The sequence below is a fragment of the Aquarana catesbeiana genome, linkage group LG05, assembly GCF_042186555.1.
Source record: "Aquarana catesbeiana isolate 2022-GZ linkage group LG05, ASM4218655v1, whole genome shotgun sequence".
NCBI lineage: Eukaryota > Metazoa > Chordata > Amphibia > Anura > Ranidae > Aquarana > Aquarana catesbeiana.
Window position 1 is genome coordinate 47,920,476 of NC_133328.1, and position 18,768 is coordinate 47,939,243.

Sequence of the window (18,768 nt, forward strand, 5' to 3'; positions counted from 1 at the left end):
GCAAAAGGGGCTCCACATATACCATAAAAACACGTCGCCCTCTGTGGAAGTCTGTGATGACGAAACCGGTCAGGGTGTGACCTACACGACAACCCGGAAGTGACGCTGGCGCTCCACCGTCCACTACCATCTACCAGGAAGCTAGTGCGGTGTCTGCAGAGAAACGCACACCCCATCCCGGACGGCTGGATATGGTGACATATTTTATCTGCTTATTTTACTTTGACACAATGTACGTAGTTAGAATTAAGGGGACCACTGATGTATAGGGGATTTGAACATAAATGAACAGGATTACGCTATGCGGTGTTGCTCTTGTGTTTTTATGGTATATGTGGAGCCCCTTTTGCCAGTGGACCTTGCTGATAATGAGGACTCAGTATTGAAGTAGATGATGAACACCTTTGCTCAATGCTTGTTTATTAGCGGCTTCTGGTGAGTTTGACCCCCTGGTGGAGTGTGCAACACGAGGTGGAACATGTTTATTCTTTGGTGAAAGGTGCACGCTTGGACATCAGTGATTCTACACCTATAAAAGCCTTTGAACTGTCTTCACTATCACCTTCTACATAGAGACTCTCAACCTGGTTTTTGGCCATATGTTGTGATATTTATACCGCTTTTAAATTTTAGCGCTGTTTTTTGTATTTAAATGATCCAACGTGTGACTGTTGGATCTTTAGTACTGTATTTTTGTTATATTCAAAATCATTCTATATCAGTGCTCCATTATAACTGCACTATGCAAAATATTTGGGTGGAGCTACCCCTTAAAGTAGAACTAGAAGCAAAATAAAAATAAAAAAGTGACAACTGATGCAGTATGTCGCCCGCATTAGCAATTTTTCTAAGTCCCCCTGTAACATAATTTTATTACTTGATACTTCTGCAGGTGATTAGTTTTTGACTTCCTGTAATGGGGTGACAAAGCTGTTTGTTCTCCGTTGACATTCTGTGGACAAGGGCATCTTAGATGGACATGCAGTTTTATATGGGCTTTAAATAAGAGTCATACACTATATTGTCAAAAGTATTGGGACACCTGCCTTTACACGCACGTGAACTTTAATGGTATCCCAGTCTTAGTCCGTAGGGTTCAATATTGCATTGGCCCACCCTTTGCATCTATAACAGCTTTAACTATTCTGGGAAGGCTGTCCACAAGGTTTAGGAGTGTGTCTATGGGAATGTTTGACCATTTTTCCATAAGCACATTTATGAGGTCAGGCACTGATGTTGGATGAGAAGGCCTGGCCCGCAGTCTCCACTCTAATTCATCCCAAAGGTCCAGAGGAAGGTCCAGAGGAATTAAAAGTAACAGATCTACTGGCCGGGTAAACAAGTAATACAACTACAGAGCAGATTGCATCATATATGTCATGAATGACTTTACTCTTGGTTCTACCCTAAAGTGGTTGTAAACCTCTGAAATGAAAAATAAATTAAGCATATCTGTCTATAGCAGTGGTTCTCAACACCTGTCCTCAGAACCCACTAACAGGTCAGGTTTGCAAGATAACTGAAATACTTTACATGTAATATCATTTTCTGCTCAGTGATTGCAGTATTCTAGTCTGCATCTCCCCAAGGTAATACTTAAAATCTGGCCTGTTAGTGGGTCCTGAGGACAGGAGTTGAAAACCACAGGTCTTTAGTGTGTACTTGCCTCTATCCAAAGCACCTAGTGTGATATCTGTCTCCTCTCTTATTCCTCTGCTATCTGTACTTCTGACAGCAGACAATCCTGGCCTCATCCCCCCTCCAGCACAGGACAGCCTCAGCTGTGCATGTTTCTCTATGAGACTGTGTAAGGGGGTGTGCCATTCCCTCCAACTCAAGTCTCAGATTACACTCACCTCTCTACTCCATGCTGTACCTCGTGTGACATCAGATCACTGCCCCCTGTCTTCTGAAGTTAACGAATGCTGTGTGAAATGTGTGCTTTGGAGGCTGTAAAGGAGAGGGCTGCAGATAACCAGGTACAACCTATGTAGGAGGATTTGTTTTGTTTCTGCATATCACTTGAGGCCAGTCTCTTTACTGGGTTTACAACAACTTTATTTTTTGTTTATGGGTTCACCTAAAGACATCTACTTACCCGCACAGCTTCACAATGTCACACATGGGATCTATGTATTCTGTATGGTCTCCTGCCCTTGCTGCGCAGATGTTTAAAATTTTCATTATCTGTGGAAGATCCTTCAAAAACTTTATTAAATGTGTACATTAAGGAAAACACATAACTAACATGGACAACATACTAAGGATAGGATGGAAATACCTGGGTCCAGGGAACTAATCCAAATGCTCTGTGGGGTCAGGAAAGAATTTGTTTTCCTAATGAGTGAAAATTGGTCACAGGACTGAAATATTACATCTGGAGGGAGCTGGGTGCATGCTTGTTCCAGGTCAGTGACTCAACATGCAGTAAAATCGGTATAAGGAAAGCAGCCATGGTGCTTAGTCAACTACACCAGCAGTCACTACCAGTCATGTCCCTGGGAAAGGAAGTCCGGGGAAGTCTCTCCAAGGCCTGCCTGATTGGATATACACTGAATACAGCATATAAGCAGACCTGTACACTACATTTTGGTAATTCTCAAAGAATTAGTATAGAGGTTGTACAATCAGATTGCAATGTGTATGGCCTAGAATAAGAGCTAGATTTTCATATATTTTATCTCTCTATTGTTACCAATGGTCCTCATTTATCAAACTTTCTTTAATAAGAACAGTTGGAGAAGCAACTAAACAGATTCAATGCTTTAACCTGCCCATACAAGGATCAAAATTTAGCCGGTTCAGTAGGTACCATCTGAGATTCGATCCATGTATGGACAAGTTAATTGTACCCCACCATCCATCAATCAACTTGAGTACAATCAGCCTGTGTGTTTTTTTACATTCGATTACTGGCAGCGGCTAAAGCCGCTAGCAGTAACTATTGTGTTCTGCAGGCCTGGAGGACTCCCTGCACCTGTCCCTCCCGCCGGCTGAACACAATAGCGCTGCGGGAGGCATTTCCCCATCAACACGTCAGTCATTTTCTTTACTTCCACCTGTGATGAAAAAGTAATCTACGGGCTGTTTAGCTTAAAAGAACAGCAGAAACACAATGGGGGAGACTTAAAGGGTTACTAAACCCTTGTTTTTTTTTTTTTAAATGAAAAACATATCATACTTACCTCCTCTGTGCAGTTGGTTTTGCCCAGAGTGGCCCCGATCCTCCTCTTCTGGGGTCCCTCAGCAGCGCTCCTGGCTCCTCCTTTTCTCGAGTGCCCCGTCGGAGAAGCGCTCTCCTTTGGGACACCCATGTGGGCACGCTCCCGAGTCCTGCTGCTGCGTCTATTGATACAGACAGCAGGACTCGGCCCCGCCCCGCCCCCCCAGCGCCCGTGTCATTGGAGTTGATTGACAGCAATGGAAGCCAATGGCTGCACTGCTATCAATCTATCCAATCAGGACACTAGACGCCGGCTGGAGCCGGTGTGCTCGTTCCTGTCGCGGGAATTACAGGGCTCAGGTAAGTAAAAGGGATGCTCAGGGGGGCTGCTGCATGACAGGAGGGTTTTCACCTTAATGCATAGAATGTATTAAGGTGAAAAACCTTGAGACCCCTTTCACACTGAGCCGCCCGTAGTTTTAGCGGCGCTATTCGGCCACTAGCGGGGCCCGCAAAATGCCGCTGCAGTGGCGCTTTGCCGGCAGTATAGCATCGCTGCCCCATTGATTTCAATGGGCAGGAGCGGTGGATTCACCGCTCCTCCACCGCTGCAAAGAAGCTGCTGGCAGGACTTTTTGTGATGCCCTGCCAGCGAAGCGCCCCAGTGTGAAAGCACTCGGGCTTTCATACTGGGTTTGCAGCTGGGCCTTTTTTCAGGCGATATTTTTAGCGACGCCGCGCCTGAAAAACGCCTCAGTGTGAAAGGGGTCTGAGAGTTTACAACCCCTTTAATAAAACTGGGAGAGTGAAAAATCTGGTGCAGCTGTGCATGGTAGCCAATCAGCTAACTTCAGCTTGTTCAATTAAGCTTTGACAATAACACCTGAAAGCTGATTGGTTCTTATGCAGAATTGCACCAGATTTGGCACTCTCCAGTTTTAGTAAATCAACCCCAATGGCTTGAATCTGATTGGTTGCTGTAAGGCAGTAGAGTCCTTATAGCATGTCAATGAGGCTAGGAGCTTGCTAGATATGCTGCAGTGGTAGAAAGAATACAGATGATTAGTGTATTAGTAGAAATTATAAACAAAGATACAAAAAGGATACAATACCGTTACAATATGTTCTGCCAACTTTCTTTAAAACTCTGACATGTCTCTCTACTAAATCTCTCTGTAAAAAAAAAAAAAGAAAAAAAAAAAACACATTAGGTAAAACAGAGCAAACAAATCATTAGACGAATCACAGGGGCAATTTATATAAGATATTAATGGCTGCTACATATTGCTAATACTAGCGATAAGTGATGATTTCTAGGTAGTGTTTTTTTCACTAGAGTTGCCAGCAATTAGTTGCAGCTACAGCATAGCGAACCACATCCTGCTCTGATCTGTGTTGTATTACATCACCAAAACTGCATACATGTTATGCTGCTCTGTGCCCATTGACCTTGTTCTTATAAAGCGTATGATATGAAATCCATTAGAAATAAATCTCCCCAATGGGGTCACAGACAGACATAAAGACCTAAGAGAAAATGTAACCTTTCTCCAATCTATCCAAAAAATAAAATAAAAAAATAATTGGCAGGAGGTATTACTGATCCAGAAACATCTACTGTTGAGATATACACTCACCGGCCACTTTATTAGGTACACCTGTTCAATTGCTTGGTAACACAAATTGCTAATCAGTCAATCACATGGCAGCAATTCAATGCATTTAGGCATGTGGATGTGGTGAAGACGACTTGCTGAAGTTCAAACTGAGCATCAGAATGGAGAAGAAAGGGGATTAAGCCTAGGCTCACATTGGAGCGATTTGTCATGCGATTGAGATCAAATCGCATAACAAGTCGCAGCCTATTGGCGGCAATGGCACTGTTCCAATCGGTGCGACAAGGATTTTGCGGTGCCGCAGCGATTTGCAAAAGTAGTTCCTGCACTACTTTTGCCGATTTCAGGTTTCGACTTCAATAGTTTATGAAGCCACACAGATGTCTATTAAGTAGCACCTGAAATCGCGCTGACCTTGTTACTTTGAAATCGCACTACTTCAAGTGAAGTAGCGCGATTTCAAAGCAGCATCAATGTGAACCAGGGCTTAGGGGACTTTGAACGTGTCATGTTTGTTGGTGCCAGACAGGCTGGTCTGAGTATTTCAAAAACTGCTGATCTGCTGGGATTTTCACACACAACCATCTCTCGGGTTTACAGAGAATTATTATTATTATACAGGATTTATATAGCGCCAACAGTTTGTGCAGCACTTTACAACATGAGGGCAGACAGAACAGTTACATTACAATTCAATACAGGAGGGATCAGAGGGCCCGGCTCGCTAGAGCTTACAATCTAGGAATGGTCCAAAAAAGAGAAAATCCCAGTGAGTGCAGTTGTGTGGAGGAAAATGCCTTGTTGATGTCAGAGGAGAATGGGCAGACTGGTTCGAGATGATAGAAAGGCAACAGTAACTCAAATAAGCACGCGTTACAACCAAGGTGGACAGAATACCATCTCTGAACACACAACACATTCAACCTTGAAGCAGATGGACTACAGCAGCAGAAGACCACACTGGGTGCCACTCCTGTCAGCTAAGAACAGGAAACTGAGGCTACAATTCATACAGGCTCACCAAAATAGGACAATAGAAGATTGGAAAAACGTTGCCTGGTCTGAGGAGTCTCAATTTCACCTGCGACATTCAGATGGTAGGGTCAGAATTTGGCGTAAACAACATGAAAGCATGGATCCATCCTGCCTTGTATCAACGGTTCAGGCTGATGATGGTGTGATGGTGTGGGGGATATTTTCTTGGCACACTTTGGGCCCCTTAGTACCACGGCCTACCTGAGTATTGCTGACCATGTCCATCCCTTTATGACTACAGTGTACCCATCTTCTGATGGCTCCTTCCAGCAGGATAATGCACCATGTCACAAAGATCAAATCATCTCACCACTGGTTTCATGAACATGACAATGAGATCACTGTACTCCAATGGTCTCCACAGTCACCAGATCTCATCCAATAGAGCACCTTTGGGATGTGGTGGAACAGGAGATTCTCATCATGGATGTACAGCCAACAAATCTGCAGCAACTGTGTGATACTATCATGTCAGTATGGACCAAAATCTCTGAGGAATGTTTCCAACACCTTGTTGAATCTATGCCATGAAGAATTAAGACAGTTCTGAAGGCAAAAGGGGTCCAACCCGATACTAGCAGGGTGTACCTAATAAAGTGGCCGGTGTATTTTACATTGAAAGGCTAGTTTTAGATGTGCATCTAAATCTGCCACTCCGCAGAAGAACTATCCACATTAAGATCACTTTTCAGAGGCAATTGACAGGTGGTGAGGAAGCGATGTGGTGTCTCCTTACCACCTGTTTTAACCCAATTTTGGCAAACAAATGCACGCCGTTTGCCGTACATCAATCACAATATGTTGGATAGTTTTTGCTGTGGGTGCGAAGCAAAGCATAGCAACCGCGGCATGTAAACACCCCCATCCACTGCCATTGCAGCTTAAAGTGGATGTAAACCCTCACATATACCCAGTAGAGCTGCACGATTCTGGCTAAAATGAGAATCACGATTTTTTTGCTTAGAATAAAGATCTCGATCGCAATTAGCCGACCCATCGTGCTTCTGCCTCTGGGTGTCATGCTTGTGGCTGTCAGAGTCTTGTTATGCCTCATGGGACTTGTAGTTCTGCAACAGCTGGAGGTCCACTAATTGTTGCTCTAGGGTCTCTGCTAAAAATATATATATAATGTTTGAGGGTTCTTATTAATTTTCTTGCAAAAAAAAAAAAGATTTTAACTTGTAAGCAAAAAGTGTCAGAAAAACGTTTAGTCTTTAAAGCGGACCTTCAGTCATTTTTTCATCTTTACATTAAATCTTCTGCCCTTGTTGTTTTACCTTCGGATAGTAAAACTTGCCAGTAAATACCAATAAATACCTTATACAGCCCACTTCCTGTTTCTTGTCTGGTGAAAAGCCTAGGCTTATGACATCATGCACAGCTCTCTTTCTCACTCTCATGACAGTTTGCCAGGAAGGGAGGGGGGATGGGGGATGAGTGATAAGAGGGCCAATGAGAGCCGCAGGGCTGCAGAGCTGGAGGTGTGCCTCTGTGTGTCTGTGTAAATGTAAAGGCAGCAGCTTCAGCTGCTCACAGTTAAAATGGCTCCAGCCAGACTCAGTGGGGGGAGATTTCTGCAGCATATCTGGCAAGTACAGAATTACAGTATATATATATATAAAATAATATGCAAAGTGATTGGAGGGAAGCTTCAGAAAGGCAAAGATGTTTTATTACAAATTATGTGAGCAGACTGCAGTTCCTCTTAGGGCTTCATGCACACTGGACGTTATAATAACGTTATAAAAACACCAGTAGCTTTGCATTGAGTTTTTCAGCGATTTTTCAATAGCCTTTTTTTAAGCATTTTTTTTCTTTTTCAATGGGATCGAAAACATTAAAAAAAATGCTGGTGAGACGCGTTTTTGAGCATTTATCAGCGTTTTTTGACGTTAGAGTGTTTTTACAGCTGAAAAACTCCTCTCAGAACCCACCAGTTTGAGGGTTTTTTTTACAGCCAAAAAACGCCCCAGCCAAAAACAACTGATAACAGCCTATGTGTGCCTGAACACATAGCATAACATTCTGGAGAGTTTATTGACTGTAGAAAAAAATGTCTGAAGCCAAAAACAGCAGCTGTAAAAACATCCATTGTGCATGAGGCCTAACAGTGGTTAAACTGACCTCATTTACAGACAGAAGTTCATCCATTTGATCCAAGAACAAAAAGTTACTTTGTTTATAGTTATCTCCGATGTTGAGATAAACTTGGCAAGCTGCCTGGATTGTTTTTTTTTTATCAGCTGTCAAAAGTAAGCAGAGATCTCTCTTCACTTGTTACATAGAATCGGGGAAATGCTGTTTTAAGATTGGGAGGGGGTAGAATCACGATATTGATTCTTTAATGATTATTCATGCAGCTCTAATAGAGAACAGCTGCAGATGATACACAGAGATGAAATAAATCCTCCTACATACGTTTTACATCACTTTCTAAACAGTATATAAAGCTGTAGACAGCAGATATACTGTTTAGAAAGTGTAATGCCGCCTACACACGAGCGGACTTTTCGACCGGACTGGTCCAGCGGACAATCCGACCCTGTGTGGGCTTCATCAGACCTTCAGCGGACTTTTTCTGTCAAAAATCTGACGGACTTTAGATTTGGAACATGTTTCAAATCTTTCCGACGGACTCGAGTCCGGTCGAAAAATCCGCTCGTCTGTATGCTAGTCCGACGGACGAAAACCGACGCTAGGGCAGCTATTGGCTACTGGCTATGAACTTCCTTATTTCCTTATGGTGTGATCATGTGTAGGCAAGTCCGTTCATTAGAAAGTCAGTCGGAAGTCTGTCGGAAGTCTGTCGAAAGTCCGTCGGAAAGAGCGTCGGAAAGAGCGTCGGAAAGAGCGTCGGAAAGACCGTCGGACCTTTGCTGCTGAAAAGTCCGCCCGTGTGTATGTGGCATTAGAATTTCCTCTTCCTGATTCACCTGTGGGTGAGGATTCTTGCCATACAATGTGAGACAGCTGATTGGAGGAAAGGCACCCTCCCCCACCCCCCTTCCACAGGCAGAAAAATGAAGACACACGCAGAGCTGTGCTGTGAATAAACCAGCTCTCTGCTAATCTATTTATAGCATCTGCCCTGACACAAAATTCAGGCTGGTTTTATGACAGTTGACGGAGAACTTGTCAGAAGTTATCATGCTAATAACAGAAGAACGGAGCAGGAGAAAGTCACGGGACTTAGTGCTTTGGAGAGAGGTAAGAAAACACTGCAGATATATGTGCCCAGCTCAAATTTCAGGAATCGGGTTTCCATCCACTTTAAGGGGGTGCTAAAGACGGGGCTCATCTGCATATTTTTTCCACCCCCCAACCAAACATCTATTAGCCAAGCAGATGGATTGTTCAGTGTATGATAATACCGTATCTTCCTAACAGAAGAGTAGTACCTAATACTAGCAGACACAATTTACGCACCAGTCATTCACCTAGTAATGTTTATAACGATCAAATTCAGATATATGTCGATTTAAGTACATAAAGGGTCAAGAAGAAAGATACTTACAGAGAATGGATCTTCAAACAATTTCAGAACTCGGTTCATATCAATAGGTTTTAAGGGAAAGGCCTAAAAAAAACAAATATATTTGCTTGTTATATTTGTAGATGCAGCAAACTTGTCAATGAAGCGATCGTGCTTATGAATACATTTTTGTTTAATTTTTACAATATCATTTTGAACAGATTGAACAGATTTATCTTATATTAATTTATATGATCTCCCACATGGACAGACTTTGATATGATGGATGTCATATCTAATCTTTTCCGGTAAAGGTTTCCCATAATCCTCCAGCGCCCACCCAGGGAACGATTGTGTCATTTTGTACTGAGCTGGGTCTCACATGGTGAATATATGACTATACTAGATGTTGGATTTATCTGAACACTATGTAAATATATAAATACGGTACATTGTAAATGTTATTGACTTCTCCTAGATGAGTGCTGTATGGTTTTCAGTGCTGATAAAGTTCATTGTATACGTTTATACACCAAATAAACGGTTAAAATGAACTCTATCAGCAGTATTATTGTTTCATAATAGCCAGATATATACATATTGTATGATCTTTTTAACATTTGGTACTCAATAAATTGTATGATTTTTTAAAAATATTTTTTATTGATTTTCTAGGTGTAATACACATACAACAGTAGCCCTCGCAGGGGCAAGACCAAATGGTCTCATTTAAATTGTATGATTTTACAGTATAAATTAGTTTGCTCCTTGTGTGTCCTGTACAGTCTGAAATCTTTTTTCTTTTCCTATATAGGCTGTCAATCAGCTGGAGGTCCCTCCCCTGTCTCCTTTTTTCTCTTGGTGTCAGGAAAACTTGTCAGAAATTACGATAGCAGAGGAATGAAGCATCAGACAAAAATGACCCTTAGTGCTCTGGATTGAGACAAGTACACACTATAGAGGGATATGCTTAGTCCATATTTCATGTTTGAGGTTTACAACCACTTTAATAAATCGGGATAAAATCATTTTTCTGCTTCTTAGTCAAGATGAAACAGACCCTTCCTAACAGACCAATAATCTGCTTTGTTCTAGGCAGGATTACATCAATTAATGTTTTGACATTTTCTGGGACTGCTTAGATCTTGCATTCAGCATTTATGAAAAGACTATAAAAGGAATATTCTTTAAACACTCCCACGCTGCAATCCGAGAATTAGAGCTCATTAGGATCAAGCCATGTGGAGGTTAAATGAGCGCTAAGTGATGTTAGGCGGGCGCTACTTAGCTTTATACTGCCTAATGCATCTGCAGGAGATCAAAGACACCTTTGTTGTTCCTCCAAAGAGAAAATTGGACTTATGTTAAAAATCCTGAAGAAGTAAAAAGCGTCTACATTTTTCATAAAAAGGTTATCAGATTCCAGTAGTCAGGAAAGAAAGCAGAGACAGATAGACAGGGATATGGAAAGCTGCCCTGCCTTGGTTTAAAAAAAAAAAAAAAAAAAAAAAAAAAGCATTGATCTTTTATAGTAAATTATTCCTAGAACACATAAAGAATAACTGCGCCTTACCTTAACTGCTTGCTTACTGGGTACTTAACCCCCCCCCCCCCCTCCTGCCCAGACCAATTTACAGCTTTCAGCGCTGTCACTCTTTGAACGACAATTGCGCGGTCATACAACACTGTACCCAAATGATTTTTATCATTTTTTTCCCCCCACAAACAGAGCTTTCTATTGGTGGTATTTGATCACCTCTGGGTTATTTATTTATTTATTTTTTTTAAATGAAAAAAGGCCGACAATTTTGAAAAAAAATACAAGACAGTTTTATATTTTGTTATAAAATTTTGCAAACAGGTAATTTTACTCCTTCATTGATGTACGCTGATGAGGCTGCACTGATAGGCTGCACTGATGGGCACTGATAAGGCGGCACTGGTGGACACTGATAGGTGGCACTGGTGGGCATTGATAGGTGGTACTGAAGGTCACTAATAGGTGGCACTGATAGGCACCTATGACACTGATAGGCAGCACTGCTAGGTGGCACTGATGAGGCATTCATTGGCACCACTGGTGGGTATTGATAGGTGGCACTATTATACACTGGTGGGCACGGATATGCACTGTGGACACTGGCAGGTGGCACTGGTGGGCACAGATGAGGTGGCTGTGCCTCTTCCTCTTCGGGACCGATGTCACTTACACAGAAGCCAGTGATCAATTACCGATCTTCTGTTTACATCACGTGATCAGCTGTCATTGGCTGACAATTGACCACATGGTAAGGGGCCGCAATCGGCCCCTTACTCCGATTTGTGATCATCCGAGTCTCATTAACTCGGATGACAACAGAGCATGCCGCGCGCGCCCGCATGCAAAGGAAAGGACATCTATTGACGGCCTCCCGGCAATGTAGGTCCGCGCTGTAGCCGTCATTCGGTTATAGCACGGACGGGAAGAGGTTAAAGTGATTTTAAACCCTTCCATATACCCAGTGAAGTGATTGGCCTCAGGTGATACACAGAGATTAAACAAATCCTACTACATAAATTGTACCTGTTTACCTGCAATCTTCTCTTCTCTACATCCGTTCAAGGTGCTGAATTTATAAACTTGTCTAAATTCAGAAAAAAGCGGGCGGAGAGCTGAAGTTACACACTGCAGAGTTAGGTGAGGAGAGTTCTATGAGCTGATTGGAGGGAATATAGACACCCCTCCTTCACACAGAATACACAAACAGAGTTGTAGCTGTCAATCAGCATGAGATCCCTCCCCCGTCACCTTTTTTTTCTTGGTGTCAGGAAAAATTATCCAAAGTGATCAGGGCTGGGACAAGGGGTGGGCAGGAGGGACGGCTGCCCTGGGCACAGTTGCATACTGCAGGGATTAGGGTGCTGCCATTCTGACCATATGTCACCTAGGAAATGTGTGTGTAGCGCTCAGGCTTGGTGTTGAGGGGGTATATAGTCAATGCTTCCGCAGCTGCTGCTAGAGTGCTGACAGGGGATGGAATTCGTCCTGCTTCCTATAGAGCTTCAAAGAACAATGGGGTAGCCCCTAGAATTCGCACATTTTGATTTCCTGGAGTGATGGATAGAGTGGCAACCTCAGTTTGGACTCCAACCAGGCCACACCCCCAATGCATTTCACTCGGCCTCTGGTGCTTAGTCATGACTAAGCTCCATAGGGGTGGAGTGAAACGTGTTGGGGGTGTGGCCTGGTTGGAGTCCAGGCTGAGGTTGCCACTCTATCCATTACTCCAGGACCTCTAGATGTGCGACTTCTAGGGGCTACCCCATTGTTCTTTGAAATTCTGACTATATGGCCTGACAGGAGTAGTGAAAGCAGCATCACTACTCCTGTCAGCCAAGCACTGGGAGCAGTGAGGAAAGAAGTAGAAAGCCAGAAGGCTGTGCTCATTCTCTCCTCTCTACCCCAGGGGTCTCCCACCATGCACAGCTACAGTTCTTGTGATGACTCCACTCTTAAAAAAAATCCACCTATATGACTGCTGGGGGTAGAATCCCCTAAGCTTGCATATAATGGGGGTGTGGGGGCACAGTTTGGCATCTTTGCCCTTGGCGCTGGATGACCTTGTCCTGGCACTGGAAGCGATTCATGCTGATAGCAGGGAATGAAGCAGTGGACAGAAATGACATGTAGTGCTTTTAACTGAGACAATTTTATTTATTTCATGTACTTATATAGCGCTGTCAATTTACGCAACGCTTTACATATGCATTGTACATTCACATCAGTCCCTACCCTCAAGGAGCTTACAATCTAAGGGTCCCTAACTCACATTCATATACTAGGGACAATTTAGACAGGATCAAATTAACCTACCAGCATGTCTTTGGAGTGTGGGAGGAAACCGGAGTACCCGGAGACAATGAGCAAATTACACACTATAGAGTAGTGGTCGCCAACCGGTGGTCCGTGGACCACTGATGGTCCATGAGAAAATGTTGGTGGTCCCCAGGGGTTCAGCCATAAATCGAATTCAGTTTTGTTCTCAATGTGTGCAGTGTAATGCAGGGGGGAATCAGAGGCGGGCAGAGAGCCAGAGCATTGTCTGTATAGGGCATGTAAAATTCATGTTAGTGGTCCATGGTGAGTGTGGTGAGTTTGGTGGTCTGTGTGGTCCGAAAGGTTAGCGACCACTGCTTTAGAGGGATATGCTTTGATCATAGTTCATGTCTGAGGTTTACAACCACTTAAAATTGTTATGTATTGGTTTTGGGTGAAGTGGTGAAGGGTTAGAAAAAATGAAAAGGAACACTGACATTACATCAGATCTCAATGGGGAAAAATATGCTGGATATCTATACTGATATGGACTGGGTAATGTGTTAGGAATGAAAGGATTCCACATTGTTTGATGGAAATGAAAATTATCAACCTACAGAGGGCTGAATTCAGACACCTCGAAAATCAGAGTGAAAAAATTATGCAGTAAGCTAGTCCATTTTGCTGAAATTGCAGCAACTCAAAGTGGTCCTCAGTAGTTTGTATGGCCTGACAAGGTCAGCATGCTCCTAATGAGACGACGGATGGTGTTTTGTGGTATTTTCTCCCAGATCTGGATCAGGGCATCACTGAGCTCCCGAATAGACTGAGGTGCAACCTGGCTGCATCGGATGGACCAAAACATAATGTCCCAGAGGTGTTCTATTGGATTTAGGTCAGGCGAGCATGGGGGCCATTCAATGGTGTCAATTCCTTCATCCTCCAGGAACTGGCTGCATACTCTCACCACATAAGGGCGGGCATCGTCATGCACTAGGAGGAACCCAGGACCCACTGCACCAGTGTAGGGTCTGACAAAGGGACCAAGAATTTTATCCCGATACCTAATGGCAATCAGGGTGCTATTGTCTAGCCTGTAGAGGTCTGTGCGTCCCTCCATGGATATGCCTCCCCAGACCATCACTGACCCACCACCAAACTGGTCATTCTGAACGATGTTACAGGCAGCATAACAATCTCCAAGGCTTCTCCAGATCCTTTTCACGTCTGTCACATGTGTTTAGGGAACCTGCTCTCATCTGTGGAAAGCACAGGGCACCAGTGGCGGACCTGCCAATTCTGGTGTTCAATGGCAAATGCCAATCAAGCTTTCCCGGTGCCGGGCAGCAGGGCCGCTGATGGGGGGACCACCGGTCCTCCTGTAGGGGGCCCGGGGCACGAAGGCGGTCCAGACAGCAGGAGGATAGGTGGTGCAGAGAACAAAGGTTAACAGCGTCTCCCATCCAGCAACTGAAAGCTGGTTTCTACCCCTCTCCCTCCAGCTTTCAGCTGCTTGGTGAGAGAGACAGAAGGTCGGATTTAGGGGAGTGCTTGGGTGGGTGGTGCCCACCCAGATTTCAGTTCTACCCCCATGGCCAGCTGCCGCTGAGCTCCTTCCCTCGCCCCCACCCCTGCCCGCACTCACAGCAAGGACAAGATGATGGCAGCCTGGAGGCTGGAGCAGTGAGAGAAGAGCCAGGGGGAGGTGCGCTGTGTTGTGCTCTCCCTCCTGTCAGAAGAGCGTTGGTCTATACAGTACATAGATAGGGGGTGATGTGTGTACAGTGCAATGCTACATACAGTAAGAGCGATCCGGTCTCATGTACTGTATAGACCAACGTTCTTCTGACAGGAGGGGAGAGCAAAACACAGTGGACCTCCTCCTGGCTGTTAGTGGCTTCCCCCTGTAAGTTGGGGGGGGGGGGATGGGCAGCTATCTGTGTTGGCAAATGTAATGGGGATTTGCGGAGGGGAGATATGTGCTAGGAGGAGGGTTGGGGGGGGTTTAACCAGAAGAGGGGATGTTTGTGTTAGGAGAGGGTGTGGGGATTAGTACTGGGGGTAGGGGGATTTGGGTGGGGAGGAGGAATTTGTGCCAGGAGGAAGTAGGGGAATTTGGGCTAACAGAAGGGATTGGTGGGGGGGGGGGGATTTAGGGGGAGAACGTTCTAGGATAGAAAGTTTGAGAAGAAAGAGGATATGTGCTAGGTGGGTGATTTTTTAGGGTGAGGGAGATTTGTGCTAGGAGGGGGATTTTAGTTTAGAAAACTTTGCACAGGTAGCCGTGATTTCTAACAGCGGCCCTGCCGGGCAGTGAGCACAGAGCCCACTAGAGGACATCGGGCCCTCAGGACACCCTCATGAAGTCTGTTTCTGATTGTTTGGTCAGAGACATTCACACCAGTGACCTGCTGGAGGTCATTTTGTACGGCTCTGGAAGTGCTCATCATGTTCCTCCTTGCACAAAGGAGCAGACACCGGTCCTGCTGATAGGTTAAGGGGCTTCTACGACCCTATCCAGCTCTCCTAGAGTAACTGCCTGTCTCGTGGAATCTCCTCCATGCTCTTGAGGCTGTGCTGGGAGCAAACCTTCTGGCAATGCCACGTATTGATGTGCCATCCTGGAGGAGTTGGACTGCCTGTGCAACCTCTATAGGGTCCAGGTATCGCCTCATGCTACCAGTAGTGACACTGACCCTAGCCAAATGTAAAAACTAGTGAAAAACAATAAAAAAAGATGAGTAGGGGGGGAAAAAAAGTCAGTGGCCTCCACCTATAAGCCCATTCCTGTTCTGGAGGTCGTCTCATTGTTGCCCACCTAGTGCACCTGTTGTTAATTTCATTAACACCAAAGCAACTTGGATTGAAAGGAACTTAATTGACTTGATGCTATACTCTGATTAAAAAGTGTTCCTTTAAATTTAGTGTGTGTGTGTGTGTGTGTGTGTGTGTGTGTGTGTGTGTGTGTGTCTATACACACACATTAAAAAATTGCATCTGGAAAGTATTCACAGCGCTTCACTTTTTCCACATTCTGTTATGTTACAGCCTTATTCCAAAATGGATTAAATTCATTATTCTCCTCAAAAGTCTACAAACAATACCCCATATTGACAACATGAAAGAAGTTTGCTTGAAATCCTTGCAAATTTATTAAAAATTAAAAAAAAAAAAAAAAGGAAAAAAATCCCATGTACATAAGTATTCACAGCCTTTGCTTAATACTTTGTTGAAGCACCTTTGGCACCAATTACGGCCTCAAATCTTTTTGAGTATGATGCTACAAGCTTGGCACACTTATTTTTAGGCAGCTTCTCCCATTCTTCATTGCAGGACCTCTCAAGCTCTATCAGGTTGGATTGAAAGTGTCGGTGCACAGCCATTTTCACATCTCTCCAGAGATGTTCAATCGAGTGCAAGTCTGGGCCATTCTTTTGTTATCTTGGCTGTGTGCTTAGGGTTATTGTCCTGTTGGAAGATGAACCTTTGCTCCAGTCTGAGGTCCAGAGCGCTCTGGAGCAGATTTTCATCAAGGATGTCTCTGTACATTGTGACAATCATCTTTCCCTCGATCCTGACTAGTTTCCCAGTTCTTGCCGCTGAAAAACTTCCCCACAGCATGATGCTGCCACCACCATGCTTCACTGTAAGGATGGTATTGGCCAGGTGATGAGTGGTGCCTGGTTTCCTCCAGACAAGATGCTTGCCATTCAGGCCAAAGAGTTTAATCTTTGTTTAATCTGACCAGAGAATTTAGTTTCTCTTGGTCTGAGAGTCCTTCAGGTGCCTTTTGGCAAACTCCAGGTGGGCTGTCATGTGCCTTTTACTGAGGAAGAGACTTCCATCTGGCCACTCTACAATACAGGCCTGATTGGTGGAGTGCTGCACAGATGGTTGTTCTTCTGGAAGGTTCTCCTCTCTCCACCGAGAAACGCTGGAGCTCTGTCAGAGTGACCATCGGGTTCTTGGTCACCTCCCTGACTAAGGCCCTTCTCCCCCGATCGCTCAGTTTGGCCGGACGGCCCGCTCTAGGGAGAGTCCTGGTGGTTCCAAACTTCAGATGATGGAGGCCACTGTGCTCCTTGGGACCGTCAATGTTGCAGAAATTTTTCTGAACCCTTCCCCAGATCTGTGCCTCCATACAATCCTGTCTCGGAAGTCTACAGACAATTCCTTGGACTTCATGGTTTGGTTTGTGCTCTGACATGCACTGTTAACCGTGGGACCTTATATAGAGAGGTGTGTGCCTTTCCAACAGGTGGACTCCAATCAAGTTGTAGAAACATCTCAGGAATGATCAGTGGAAACAGGAGGCACCTGAGCTCAATTCTGAGTTTCATATCAAAGGCTGTGATACTTATGTACATGGGAGTTTTTCTTTGTTTTTTCTTTTTAATAAATTTGCAAATATTTCAAATAATTGGGGTATTGTTTGTAGAATTTTGAGGAAAATAATGAATTTAATCCGTTTTGGAATAAGGCTGTAATATGAAAATGTGGGAAAAGTGAAGCGCTGCGAATGCACTGTGTGTGTATATATATATATATATATATATATATATATATATATATATATATATATATATAAATTTGGCCCTCCTCCTGTGATAGAAGGACATGTCCCCATCACACACTTGCATTATCCTGCTGGGACTTGTAGTTGCAGGTTTGGCCCCTCACATCCAGTATATACAGGTTAGTCGGTGTCATTACCTCTCGCTCCCCCAGCTCGGGGTCGGTCACCACCAGCCTCACCACAGGCCGCCCGAGGCTCTTCCTGCCATTGTCCGGCCGGGGGGTCCCCAGTACCGGGGCCGCCGCTACCTCCTGAGCCGCCGGCATGGTGATGAAGGATCTCCGCTCTCTCCCGGGATTCTCACTTTGGTTGTCAACACAAGCGGCGCCCCGTTACCATGGTGACCAGGCTCTGCGCCAACTACGGGAGCCGCACTGACTCACACTTCCTGCTCAGTGTAGTTAGCGAGATTCTTTTATGTGTCTCTTCATGTGTCCTCCTTTCTGTAAATACAGTTTTTTGCAGTACACGGCTTTGTGCTGTCCCTGATTTTACAGCCCCCTGTCACCCGAATCTCAGGTGATAGCGGGGCATTCGGCTCGGTCACTTTCTGGCAATTTGCCCACAGTAAAGATGGCGGCCACGTGTAGTAGAAGCTCACTGCTCATGCTCAGTAAATCAGAGCTCTGCACTTGAGAAATACAAAAGTGATGTGTGAAAGTGTCTCAACAAGGGCATTTCTAGTCAGGGGCAGCTAGACAGAGAACTTTCGAGGGGGGCCTGGACAGCAGGGCAGGAGTCAGTTATAAATAGACATAGGAGTGATTCGTACCAATGGCTCACTGTGTCCAATTCAAAAAAGAAGGGGTCAGTAAATTACATATTTACCAGCCGTTTCCCCCACTCTCTATCCACCTGTGTGCCCACAACAGCCGGTGGGGGAGGAAAGCTGTCAGTGCTACAGGGAGGACAATTGCAGAACAATGCACTGTCTGTCTCTCCCTCCAGCAGCTGAAAGCTGGTTTCTCCCCCTCTCCCTCCCGTCAGCTTTCAGCTGCTGGAGGGAGAGACAGACAGTATATTGTTCTGCAATAGTAATATGTTAGGGGTCTGGTTACTCCTAATATTCACCCCCCCCCTTTCCCCCTTCATTTAAAAAAATGGCAAATG

The 18,768-nt window shown here is 44.6% G+C and overlaps 1 protein-coding gene across 2 annotated transcripts in view; it reads right to left on the reverse strand.

Moving 5' to 3' along the window:
- Window positions 1-18,190, reverse strand: part of CFAP69 (cilia and flagella associated protein 69) — an 83,318-nt gene extending 65,128 nt beyond the window's left edge. For both annotated transcript variants that reach the window (XM_073629702.1, XM_073629701.1), the window contains exons 1-4: window positions 17,796-18,190; window positions 9,329-9,391; window positions 4,271-4,336; window positions 2,099-2,208 (exon numbers count right to left, since the gene is read on the reverse strand). In XM_073629702.1, the coding sequence (XP_073485803.1) occupies window positions 2,099-2,208; window positions 4,271-4,336; window positions 9,329-9,391; window positions 17,796-17,924 (368 nt within the window). In that variant the 5' untranslated portion in view covers window positions 17,925-18,190. The remainder of the gene's footprint in view (window positions 1-2,098; window positions 2,209-4,270; window positions 4,337-9,328; window positions 9,392-17,795) is intronic.
- Between the last annotated feature and the right edge of the window lie 578 nt (window positions 18,191-18,768).